The sequence below is a fragment of the Callorhinchus milii genome, unplaced genomic scaffold (genome assembly GCF_018977255.1).
Source record: "Callorhinchus milii isolate IMCB2004 unplaced genomic scaffold, IMCB_Cmil_1.0 Scaffold3, whole genome shotgun sequence".
Taxonomy (NCBI): domain Eukaryota; kingdom Metazoa; phylum Chordata; class Chondrichthyes; order Chimaeriformes; family Callorhinchidae; genus Callorhinchus; species Callorhinchus milii.
Window position 1 is genome coordinate 44,917,644 of NW_024704744.1, and position 13,823 is coordinate 44,931,466.

Below are 13,823 nucleotides of genomic sequence, written 5' to 3' on the forward strand. Positions count from 1 at the left end.
GTGTAATGTATATTGAAATTGTGTGTTTGGTCTTATTGATTGTTTTCAGCATTGCCTTTGTCTTATTAAATCGTTATAAACTAATTATTCTGAACCTTTCGAACCTTTCAGAATAATTAATCTTGTCTTAAACGGTGATATTTTTATGAATGAAATGGCAAGTTATTTTGAACGTAGAGCTAATGCAACTTTTTTTAAAAAAAAGAAAAAGCATGCGAACATACCCTCACGAAGCTGCTTACATTTCTGAAAGGAAATGTAACCAAATTTCAGGAAGAGTGTAAGGGTGACAGATTTTAAGTGGGTCAGTAACAATCATATCAACACAAAACAATAAAATTACATTTGTAAAGCACCTTTCACGTCAGGAGGACGTCCCAAGGCGCTGGATAGACAGAGTTATGGACCCGAGGGGTCAGGGTGGGGGAGGGTGGAGAGCAGGGGGCGAAGCAGAGAGATCAAAAGCACGGATAAAGAGGAGGGCCTTGAGAATACGATCGAAGAGGAGGGTCTTGAGAGAAAACAACAAGGATATGAAGCAGGGAGCTGAATCAGAGAGTCGAGGGTTTAAGGATCTGTCTGATTAGCCATTATAATCGAGGTACAACTACATTAATAACTCCATACAGGGTCGTTTCAGGACACAACCTTATTAGCAGAGGTGACGAAACTAAACTAAATCTTTTGTGAAATTAATTCGCATTCCGTTTTCTACTTCACGTGCTTAGTGCTTAATAATGAGTTGCGAGCAGTCCCTCGTAAGAAGGTTGTGTGCGCAAGTGTGTGTTTTATTTAAATCAGAAAATTAGATGATGTAAGATGGCTGTCAATATTTTTAATTAACAAAGGTTTTTTGCAAAATGACAGCAAAATGTTGACAACTGTCTAAATGCAGGATCAAAGTGATTTGCTAAATATTGCTTGCAATATGGATAAGGTGAGAATTGTTTTATCAGAAGTATTAAAATCTGGTTTAATTATGTAACATGTTAAATCCTACTGATTTATGAACCATTTGTCAGCTTTTAATAAAAGCGCTGTTACATGTTGTTCATGTAATATTTAACATGAATATAGGAAACAGTTACAGTATATGAAGTATCTGATCAAGCATTAAGGAAGGACAATGTGAAGGGTTATATCTATCTCTAACCACTAAAGACTGTGGGAACATGAATGGACCAATTTATATATTTTTTCATTACAGTTTAGTTTTTGTTTTTTTTCCTCTTGAGAGCAACTGACTCATGCTGAGTACATGTCTACTGATGCTAGTAGTTTACCTGTTCACTGTTGACTGTTTTGTAGGGTAGGGGGGCAGTTTGGTCTGATTTGGTCAGGTGGGAGTCTTATTTATATGGAAACCCCTTCACGTGGTTATGAGCCTCCAATTCCAGCTACTCAGACTCAGATTTTCCAGTTCTGGATGGTGCAATCTCTTTGCGGGAGTCACAATCAACTTTCCTAAACGCAGAAGAATACAGTTGGGTATTGGCAAAAGTCAAAGGATTTTAGCAGTATCCCAATACATACGTTTACTCAAATCCTATTTATTGGGATACTGCTAAACTTTAATAAAAGCCTTGGAGAACAGGAGGCCATTTGCCCCGTCGAGCCTTCTCCAACTGTACCCAGTTTGATTCTTGATCTATGGTTTTCTGTAGCAGTTTCTACTACATTCTCACAATGCATTGTGTGAAAAAATTGTTTGATTTAATTTTTAACCAACATAGTACCCATTTTAAGAAAGAACTGTGCAAAATACTTATATGAGGCACAGGTAACCTTTTTTCCTAGCTATAAGCAACCAAACTGTTATCATGCCTGTTTAATATATGTAATTTTTATATTAAGATTTTATACTTTAATATCAGTACTTTAATAAGATGTTATTATAATATTTTAATGCTATAGGCTTGTGTGAGTTATCGCACAGTCCCTTCACCTCACTCCTTCCCTCAAAACCCTCCTCTTTAACTAAGCCTTCGGCCACCCTGCTACCCTCCCTGCCCTCCATCCTCCCCGATCCCGACCCCCAGCTCAGGTCCAAATCGCTGACTGTCCAGCCTCTTGGGACGTCCTCCTGACGAGAAAGGCACTATAGAAATGTAATTTTATATTCTATATCATGTATGAGTTGAGACAGTGAGTGCTGGCAGAATATTTGAATGTATGGGAGAAGCACCACAGCTCAGCTCAGTCCTGTTCATATCAAACAGGGACGACTTAGCAGTTTCCTCTCTCTCCTCCATTCTCCAGCCAGTTTTAGTGTTTCCAACAATCTGGCTGAGATCAGCACTCTATGTGCAAATAAGAGACAGATCCTGGATTTTCGTAATCTGTATAGTTCTGTACTATAACTATATAGCAGCCTTCATGCGGTGTAACGTCTCGGAACACATTTGATGGATGAATCTACACTTATTTTTAAAGATGCATTTGTTTTTAAACTTCGCGGTAAAAAATATTTTATTCCGCTCTTAAAATATTTTTAAAAAGTGAACTTGCAAAGGAAATGCATACAAAAGGATTTTAAAGATATATAATGTGAAATAAAATTGTTGTTTTTTCTTTCAGAGGTGTGGAACTATCTCATTGGACAGTCCTGATCAGAATGCCCTTTGCGTTCGCATGCAAGGTAAGGTCTTACCACTCCATGAGCTAATTCTCAGCTCCAGGTTTTCATGAAGTATTATGTGTTCTGGTTATAATGTTCTTATAACTATTATTATTATAAATGTCTTATTCTCACCACTACTATCGACATATCTTTTCTGACAATGTACAGTGGAATCCCCTTTTGCCAGACACCGGTTAACTCCGAATGTCCAGCTCCCGTCTGGATTACTCTTCGCCGGTCTCCCCAACTCCACTATTCAAAAGATCCAGCTCATTCAGAACTCTGCCACCCACATACTGACCTGAATCAAACTCCATACCTACATCTCACAAGTTCTGATCAGGCTCCACATCAACGAACAGATCGATTTCAAGATCCTCACACTTGTGTTCAAATCCATTCACTCCGTGGCACCTCCCTACCTCTCCGACCTCCTCACTCCCCACTCCGCCACCTCCGTTTTTTGAGACCTGAGCCTCCGCTCAACTGGTACCGGCCTCCTGCTTGTCCCTTGTGCCCTCCACTCTACCATTGCAGGTCGCACTTTCAGCCCCGAGGCTCTGGAACACTCTCCCTCAATCCCACTGCCTTGCCTCCCCCTCCCCTTTTTCAAGAACCGTCTGAAAACCTTCGTTTTCGACCGTACTTACGGTCACCTTCACCCCCCCCAGCTCGGAGTCAGGCTCCCTGTGTGGAGGGGGCTACATACGTACAAGTTGTTGTTGTTATTGCAAATTGAATATTTGTATTCTTACCTGTTTTAAATATGGTGGTTGATTTGGACCAAAAATCTGGTTACTCCGGGCAAAATACTCCGCTGGTTGCTGGTGATTGTACTCAATCGGACCTTCTGTGTGTCCATTCAACCACAAGGGGCTCCGGAATGGAGATGGGAGGAGTCTAAGATTGATTGACAGCAGACTCCAGCCATTCACAAGCGGCTGGAGTTGGACTGTAAATCAGTGAGTGGGTGGAGGAATGGGTAAAGACAAGGGAGGGAATATCACGATTGATTGACAGGGAGCCCATCCATTCACAAGTGGCTGCAGGTTGTCAATCACCTCAACGCCACCGCTAATTGGTCCCCTTCCTGTCCAATGGGAACAACAACAACAACAACAAGATTCCATTTATAGAGGCAATGGGAGGAGGAAGCTTCTCTGTTGGTATTTTACAGCCAAACAAAGATACATATATTTTACTGAATTCTGTGAGAGTACAGGATTTTAACTTTAACTCCAAGGTTAAAATACTTGATGTCCTGTTTGGTTAGTTAACATTGCTTCAAGTTGTTACATATTTTACACAGAGGATACAGTTCAAGATCCTGGTCCTTACCTTCAAGCCCTCCATGGTCTTGCTCCCCCTTACCTCTGCGATCTCCTAACCCCCTACCATCCTGCTCGCTCCCTCCACTGAGTGGGCTCTGGCCTGCTTCACATCCCCCACCTCGCCCGCCCCACCATAGGCAGGCAGGCCTTCAGCTACTCTGCCCCCACTCTCTGGAACTCCAACCCACAGGCCCTCCGCCTTTCCCCCATCCCCCTTTCCTGCCTCCTTCAGGACCCATCTCAAGACCTTCCTTTTCAACCATGCCTTCAGTGATCCATCTCCCCCCCCACCCCCACCCTGCCCAATCCCAAATCCCAGCTCGGGTGCAAAACACTGTTTGCCCAGCGCCCTGGGACGTCCTCCTGACTTGAAAGGCAATATACAAGTGTAATTTTGTTGTTGTTGTATATGGCGTTGGAGGGCTCCAAAGCTGGGAGGGAATGGTATTTTGGTTACCCTCGGACACCTCTTAAACCGGATAAAGCGTCCTGTCCATCCCTGCTGGCTTAACCAGCTTCCATTGTGTATTCAATCTCTGAAAAATTGTATCCCTGTACACTGGACTTTTGTTTGTTTTCAACATAAGTAAGCTATGTTTTCTCAGAAATCTTACACTTCTAGCATTGAAACTGTTTTATCGTTTATCTTGACTTTTTATTGTTAGTATAGAGTCCATTGATTTGATAATACATCATATTAACTAGAGAGGCACCTTGGAACGTTCTTGGAATAATATTATTAATATTGTACAGATTAAGGAAACATATATGTAACCTGTCATCTCCTTATCTGATGACTGAATTGCTGGAGTCAATTCAACATAATGCACTGGCCACCTTTCATCATGGAAACAAGAGTTTGAATACATGATTGGGGATCTTTGTTCGTAAAAATAAAAAAAACTTAGGAATTGTAGAAGTGATTAGTAATAACAAATAATTATAATTATAATTATCCTTGCCTTTGACATAGAGCCTAATCATGTCGATATATATAGTACTTATTCACAGGATGTACTGTAAAAGTGGTATTTTGTGAGCGATTTACAAACCAAGTGATTTGCTTACTTGGGAGCAAGTACAGAAGTAGTAGATGGGCCAATGACTTAATTTAAATGAAATAAAATGTTTAAGAACAAAAGTAGACATAGGCAACATGAGTAGACTAAGCTGTGGTTACAATAGTCCTTGTCACATTTAGGATGAATACTCCATGAAACGTGAAAACCATAGTAACAGTTTTTGACTTTGAATGAGGAGTAGATTATAGTGTATGTAACACCCCGAAAGATTCCTTGACACATCTATTAATCTAGTAACGCTGAATCATTTATTTGACAGGAACTTGTCTGTTTCATTTTTGAAATCCTTTGTAGTTACTTGTTCCACCACCTTTACCCATTGTTTGATCCACACGACTATTACTCTGTTGCTAAAAACTACTGTACTCCCTATTCTTTTTGTTGTTCTTATTTTGAAGGTATGATCCCTTGCTCTTGAATTTTGTCTCTGACAGAAGAACTTATCTAAATCAAAATTTTGCAAATGCTTCACAATCTTAAACGGCTTCATTAATACTTTCCTCAGTCTTTGTTTTAGACTCAAATGTTCTAGTAAGGCCAAACTTTTCTCATAGCTCTCTCCCCTCAATTCTGGAATTAATCCAAAACTTTCCTACACTTCCTCTAACAACTGAATATCATGTTGAAAGAGATGGTCCAAAACAACATGCAAAATTGTGTGGTCTAACCATGGTTAGATATAATTATTTTAAAATCAGTTCTCTCGACTTACACATTAGCTGTACGTTCCAACACTGTGTTTGCTTTCTTTGATTACCTGGAACACTACCGTGTTAGTAACAACAACAACAACAAAATTACATTTGTTTAGCGCCATTCACGTCGGGAGGACATGTTTACCCCAAATCTCTATTTTGTACGAATAACTAAAATACATTTCCATTCAGTACATATTCCATACCACCATTGCTTCTGGCAAATCTCATAACTTTCTACTTCTCCAAGACTCAAAACCCTCCTCTTCGACCCTGCTTTTGGCCACCTGCTCTGCCCTCCACCCTCCCTGATCCCCACCACCCCTCCACCTCTGCTATCCCTAATCCCTGACTGTTTGGCGCCTTGGGACCTCCTCCCGACATGAAAGGTGCTTTACAAATGTAACTTTGTATTTATGTTATACTTCTCTGAATTAAACTGCATCTATCACCTTTCTGCCTACATATACAACTTCTACAGATTTCTCTGAGTACATAAAATTAATCAGGTTGGTTCACATATCGGCATTAAATAATCTGTTGTGGCTCTATTTTCTGTTTATTATGTGGTACAGTAATGGTTCAGGAAATCGACATAACTATTACTATTTAAACACTGCCATCATGTCTGTATCCAGGTGTAGTCAATACAAGGTCAGTGTTGTTTGCCAGCCTACTTGAAGTACGGTGTGGCCTCCAAAGCAACAGCTGCAAGTAGTAGTTTGGGGAACTTCCTTGACACCAGTTTAGGGAAGTAGTACAGACATGATATGCTCTGCCAATAGCACTACATCATAAATGTGTATTAATGGGCTCAAACAATTGTTTAAAATCCTATAAAATAGTGTAGTTCAGATTTTGTAAGTTTTATTGACGAGATGGAAGTGCCGCATTTCAGATGATACATCAAATCGAGGTCCATGTACCTGTTCGACAGTTATTAAAGTTTTCATGCCACTGTTTGGAAAGAGAAGGCATTGTCCCTCTCTGTGTCCTGACCAACAGTCTCCAAGTTAATTAGTAATTCAGCTTGTGACTATTTGTGGAATCTTGTTGATGCAAATGGCTGCCTTGTTTGCCTACAAAAATTAGTTATTACTCTACACTTCTATGATTCTATCAATTTGAAGGGCTGTGGGGAGAGACCGGGTGAGTGGAATTAATTTGGACAGCTCTTTCAAAGAACCAGCAAGGACACAATGGGCCGAATAGCCTTCTTCTGTGCTGTGTAATTCTATGATTCTATACTTGATTGTAATCACTTGTGAAGCATTTGAGATGTTTTGGTGAGCTAAAGCACTATACAAATGCAAGTTCTTTCTTTAAAATACATTTTGGTAATTTTAACTGAGAGAACATGGATTTCATTCAGAATGTTACTTCCTGTGTGAGCCATAGTTTAGGGTTTCTGAAATGTATTTAATATTACTTCCTAATTCTCTTATTTCTTTGGAATGAGCAAAAGTCTGATGGCACTCTTTCCCTTGTGGAGGAACACCATTTTGATGAAAAAGTGTTTGACTTACCTTTGTGTTTGTGAAGACCTAAATTACATTTGTGCAACTGGTCACTTGTAGGTGATGATCATGGTAAGAATTCACCACAGCTCTTTTGGCATTGAGCATTCGCAAAAATATACAATCGCTCCATTTTATAGTAAAAACCTGTAAAGTACTTTGAGAAGCCCTTTAGATATGAAAGGCACTATAATACCAATTGTAAGTATTATTATTATTTTCTCTTCCCAAGCAAAACTTGCTAAACATTTTCATGAAAATATAAGTCTTTTAAAAGCAAAGAGATTTTTCAATTCAAAGCCCATTTCTTCGGAACTCACTTATAATATGAACACTGGGATATGGATCTGGTCAATTATGATTTAGATTCCCCTGTATAATGCTGCATAAACTGCTGGTATTCAAGTGTATTTAATTGTTTTGACTTATCCCTTGCCAGAGCTCGCTCTCAAAACTTGTCTTTTCCATCATTCTTCCTTATGCTGACATTAAAGAGAAAGCTCACATTTTGGTTCACATTTCTGCTTTAATTCTTAATTTGATGACTTTGCCAACGCAACGTTTCTCCATAGCTCCCTTCTACCAAAACATTATGATTGACATTAAGTTTGTTAGGTCAGGGTATTAAGGGATACGAGCCAAGGGCAGGAAATTGGACTTGAGGTACAGATCAGCCATGATTTTAAAGAATGGTGGAAAAGGGTCGAGGGTCTGAATGGCCTATCTGTTTCTATGTTTCTATGTTTCTATATTCTCTTGAATCTTCTGTTCTTTAGACTTAAATAAAGCCTATAGTCATAAAGCCTCTACTTTTTGTTCTCAAGCAACATAGCTCCAAACTTGCCATTGACCCATTACTACATCTTCAGCCTCATTTACTCCCAGTCTAACTTTACTTCCCCTTAAAAATGTGCTTGTGTTCATCATATCCCATCAAACAGTAAGCATTGAAGCTGCTTTCAACTCACTCAAATTAATAAATACTAAATAGTATTAAGCACTCCGAAGTGCTACCCCAAATTCTTACATGTTATATAAATGCAAGTTATTGTTGTTGTAAACACTGTTGCTTTAGCCACAGCTCTTATAATCTTTTCTAGTTACACAATTCTGAAACTCAACCCTTCAACGCATGGTGACTCATTTGTAATTGTCTTGAACATCTCCGAAGCCTTTGATGTGGTCTTGTTCAGCACTATGCACTTTTAAACAAGTTGTTTTCATGCAATCTTCCACCAAAGTTACGTTCTTTGCTCGTCTACTTTGCCTTCAAAATGCCCTATCTGTGCTGCAGTTGTTTGAACATCTTCTGACTCTGGTTTCTTTGAACTGGATGATTTCCCATGGCACTGTTCTCTTTCCCACTATTTCTTACACACATTAATAAGCATTTCCACTATATATCCAATCCTATCTAATTCTTTGCTAATCATTGAACTCCACAGTCATCAACTCCCTTTAGGTCATACGCTCTCAGTGCACACACCTCTTGCAGTGCAATCGTTCAATTGCTAGAGCTTTATCATCTCCATGCTTTTCAGTGAGATAATCTTGATAATCTTGTTTCTTTCAGTTCTTCAATGCCACAATTTTTCGTGTCTCTCCCAATTCTAACAAGCAGCTGTCATTGTATTTTCTAACCCAATTTGATAAGAATAGATAATATAATAAACATTTTTTTATCAGCATCGAAGCATTAGATTTGTTCTGTGGGTGACACCTGACAGTAAACATTTCAGGATTTAGTTCAATCGCTTTGATGTAAAATGTACTGGTGTGCCATTCACTGTGCCTCTCCTGGCAATTTATCAATTTTCTCCAGTTCATTTAATGTCCTGGCAACATGTGGTTGGTGTGGGTATGGGTCAAAATCTCTGGTATGGGTTTATTGGATGAAAAAAATATTGTGAATCAGTAAATATTTTAACGTGTGTAATAAGCTTTTTTTTAGTATAGATTTTTTGTCTCTTTCAAATGTTGTTTTGATGTTAAATTATTTTGGTGCCAAATGACAGCAAGTACATTTTTTTTTGTTTTCCATGGTTCAGCTCTGTTGGAATGCAAAAGCATTTCAAAATGCATTTAGGGTCATCCATCCTCCTCATCACAGTACTTGTTTGAAAGAGCCACTTGTTCTTAATTATTCCCATGTTTTAATGAAGTAATATTGTATTGACATAAAGCAAATGTTCTGTCTGATTTCATTTAGATAAGTAAGAAACACGAAGGGTCATCTTTGAAGTTTGCAAGTGTTGTTTGCAATACTTTTGGCAGTTAGTACTTCAGTATTCCTTTAGAGGTTACTGTGTTTTAGGGAAAAAAAGTGTAATTTGGAGTAGCAATATTTCTGAATTCAAAATGCAACAGGATCTAATCTTGAATAATCTTGAACTCATCATGCTAATAATTTATATCTATTTATTGAATACACGTTCAATACACGCACTTCTTTTACAAAACCCTAGAGAAGTATTTCTCTAGGAACTCCCTTCCTCACTCCCTTCGCCTCTTCCTATTTTCAGGTCTCTGCTGAAGACCTTTCTTTTCGACCGCACCTTTGGTCACCTTACTCCCCCTCCCCCTGGCTCGGCCCCGGGATCCGTTACTGTGAAGCGCTCTGAGACACGTCCGGCATGGAGGGCACTATATAAATCCAAGTTGTTGTTGTTGTTGTATTAATTGACTGTCTAGTTTATGGGCAAAACACGACAGCCAATTTCGCAAAGCAGTGTCCCACAACAGTTGTGGATTGAGTGACCAATTTATTATTTTTTTTGGAGGAATTATTGCCCCCGAAAGCAATCCGACACTCGATTAACAGCAAGGTTCCTATTTACTTTTAAGTAAACAGAGGCATGTGGATTAAGGAAACATGCCCAAAGTTTTGCCTTGCCGGGAATCGAACCCAGGTCTCTCACTTGCGAGGCGAATGCTCTAATCAATATAATAATAATAATAATCCTTGCATTTGATATAGTGCCTTATCACATCTTATCACATCAGTGCTTTACAGCATATATTGTAAAGTGAATTGAATGTATATCGTAAAGTATTGTTCTGTGTATGCCACCTACACATGGAACTTATATAATTTAATTTAAACTTCTTCTAAAGGCTGCATAATTATTCTTATGCCGGTATCTGGGCATTTGACATAGATTCAATTGCCTCTAGGGCACAGAGGAATTAATTGGGACGTGCACTTGCTTTTATTCAACAACCTGTGCTATGAATAGATGATTTTTCAATATTGTCTCTGAATGGGAGTTGGTTGTTTTAAATATTTTTATTTTAATTTTCCTTTCTTATTCAATGTAGTACATTCATGCTCATTCAAAAGCATGCTAGGCTGACAGTACAGTGTACAGACATCTCTTTTGACTGATCCATATGTTGTCTACCATGATGTGCATAGCTGTGTTCTAAACTAGCTCGAGGTACAGTAGTTGGTGTATGATGTATTATGACCATCACAGTCAGATAACTGTTGCCTCTCTTGTATGTGCACTTGGTTGATTATATGATGATCCTGCTCCTCATTTTTGTTCTATTTTCTACAATTATTTTCCATTTCTTTTTCCCATGAAAAAAGGCTAAGGGAATTTTGACTCCAGTTTTCAGCCACATTAGACTGTTGTGAGATTTCTGTGTCTCACGATCAGTCCCATGTCTTTAAATTATCTACAATAATAACTTGCATTTTATATAGCGCTGCTCAAACAGGGTAGCGTCCCAGAGCGCTTGAGGTATCTCAGAAGTTTCAAAGTCTTTATTGCTATCTGGGAAGAGAGACTATATTGGAAGAAATATTTGGTATATTAGGCACAGAAGTAGATGTCGTTTATCCTACTCTGTTGTGCCTTCATAAAAGATCGCTCCACCTATGGCACTGGGGAATGCGAGACTTTATCCTCTGCCTCCAACCAGTACACAAAATGTGTTGCTGGTCTCCCTAGCTCATCCATAAATTCCATTTTATCTCAAACTCAACCACCGCATCTTTACCTGCACAAAACTCTGCACACCCATCAGTGCTTGCCAGGCTCCACTGGCTCTCTCACTACCACCAGATCAATTTCAAAGTTCTCATCCTTACCTTTAAATCTTATGCATCTCCATATCTCTGAGATCATCTCCTACCCCACTTCTCAGCTTGAACCCTCTGCTCGACTAACTCGGTTTTACTGCACATTTTCCATTCCCTATGTGCCACCATCAGTGGTCAAGCCTTCAGTCATTATGTCCCTAACCTCTGGAACTCCCTCCTTCTACCCCTCCATCTCACCCATTTCTCTAGCTGTCTTTAAATCCAGCCTAAAACATACATTTTCGACCACGCTTATAATCAACTCTCCCTTCCCCTCTCCCTTTTCCTTTGCTTGGTATCCAACCTCATCATTGTACAGCATTCCGAGGCATTATCCTGCATGAAGGACTCTGTATAAATGAAAGTTGTTGTTGTAATTGTACTTTGCAGTTGAGTGGTTGGTTCTGAACAAAATTAGCAATGCTACATGGAAGCCAAGGAGACAGTGTAGTTCTGTTTTAATGTGGGTGCTAACTTAAATTTTTTTTGGATCGTGTCCCAGAATTGTTTTATTACTGGGCATGTTCAGTATATGTGGAGTAAGTTTTTTTCTCCCTTTCTCCTGCAGTTCGTCCAGCATGTTGCCAAGACTGTGGGGTTCCAGATGTATAGGTGGGCAGGCCAATGGTATGTGTAATTCAGTAGCTTTTTCTGTCCCTCTTGCAGTCTGCTGCAGGTTGATGTCGAGTGTTTACTCCTCACACAACCGTCATGTTCCTTTTCAGTGTCTTTCTTCCAGATCTCCTGTATTCAAGCAAAGACTTGGTATTCATAAGCAATTATGCTTATGTGGGTCTGTTTCGGATATCTGTACTGAGGCAAGATCTTTAAATCTTGTTAGGAGCTTGGTAATATTGTGATCTACAAGTGTCAATATAGATCTCCTTCCTTCAAATGGTTAAGTGAAGTTGGCTCTACGATTGTATCTTGGGTTCTCACTTGATGTTGCCTGACTCGATGAAATCTCCTTGACTACCATGTATTCAAATTCACCACTCTGCACTGCTGATGGATTGCCAACCTGCTTGTATCATTCAGAACATGTTGCTATAATCAAAATAGTGTGTATTCAGAACATTTTCATCCTACGGGAAAGGTGCTATGCAAGTTGTTGTGATTATTATTGTTCCAAAGTACAGTTCCCAGCTGCAAGAGCTGAGGTTCTAGTAGTGAATTCCGTTGACATGCTAAATCGCGAGGCAGTGGAGGGAAATGTTCTCCATCGTATTTTTTCCAGTAATGACCAGACAGTGAGTCAAGCAAGACCACTCAAATCTCAGCAAGGCTGACAGAATGTGTAAATGTTAGACCTTTATAATAATAATCATAACAATCATTGCATTTGATACAGCGCTTTTTAAGTCTTCTAGACATCTCAAAGCGCTTTGCAGAATGTACTGTATAGTGAATTGACTGTATATTTGAGGGTTAGGCGTGGCAGCCAATTGCGCACAGTAGTGTCCCACAAACAGTCATGGATTGAGTGACCAAATACTTATTATTATAATCTTTTTTCTTGAGGGATTATTATCAGGCATGTGGAGTAAGGAAACTTGCCCAAGGTTTCGCCCTGCCGGTAATCAAACCCAGGTCTCTCACTTGGGAGGCGAGTGCTCTAACCACTGAGCTACAAGACTCCTAAAAGGGCCTAGGGACACCTAATTGTAAGAGCTAAATGCCACTGAACTTAGATGCGGCAATTCAATTGCTGCATGCCGCAACATTAAGCATAGATACAGTATAATTCATTACCTATGATTGTGTTGACACAAACAGTGGAATTATAATTGTATAGGATTATAGATCATGCATGATAAAAGTGACCATAATTGAACCAATTTTGAATAGGTTCCAAGTCAGATCTCATTCCGGTATCAACATTATGTCAGATTTTGTGGCTTACACCCACTTGAGTCCAACTGTAAAATTCTTTCATTAAAGTTTTTTTCTAATTTTTCTCTTCAATTAATTTTGGAGCATAATATGGCAGTGTTCCTCTGATACTTTGCCTGGATGACTATTCATCATGAGTTAACTGTACAGGGATCATAGGCTATTTAATTAGAGATTTGTTCATTCAAGAGAGACTAGTGCTCCAAGGCACTACCCCACATGACTGTGCTCTATATAAGTGTAAGTTATTGTTGTCAAGGATTGAAGCTGGAACCTATCTAGTCCACATACTCATTCCATAGTATATAATACCATCTTCTCAGCTATCAACGAACAAAGTTTTCAGTTTTTAGCAGTTAGAATATACATATTTTTAACACAGAAGATTGTGAGACAGTGGAATGACGTTACCACAAATGATCATTGGAGCCTTGTCTATAACATCATTTAAAAATGAATTGGACATATATCTGAGGAAAAACAATATTAAAGGTTCCTGGGGGAAAAGGAAGAAACCAGAGATGGTATGGATACAGAGTAGAGATGGTAGCTTCAGAGTGAGCTAACACAAGTACAGACACAATGCTTTGAATGAACT

The 13,823-nt window shown here is 39.1% G+C and overlaps 1 protein-coding gene across 2 annotated transcripts in view; it reads left to right on the forward strand.

Moving 5' to 3' along the window:
* The window catches only part of LOC103178332 (cAMP-specific 3',5'-cyclic phosphodiesterase 7B), a 118,528-nt gene that overhangs the window by 33,333 nt on the left and 71,372 nt on the right, over positions 1-13,823 (forward strand). The window contains exons 2-3 of one of the 2 annotated variants that reach the window (XM_042333287.1): positions 2,578-2,638; positions 11,901-11,959. In XM_042333287.1, the coding sequence (XP_042189221.1) occupies positions 11,911-11,959 (49 nt within the window). In that variant the 5' untranslated portion in view covers positions 2,578-2,638; positions 11,901-11,910. The remainder of the gene's footprint in view (positions 1-2,577; positions 2,639-11,900; positions 11,960-13,823) is intronic. The other variant, XM_007893012.2, reaches the window with a different exon arrangement.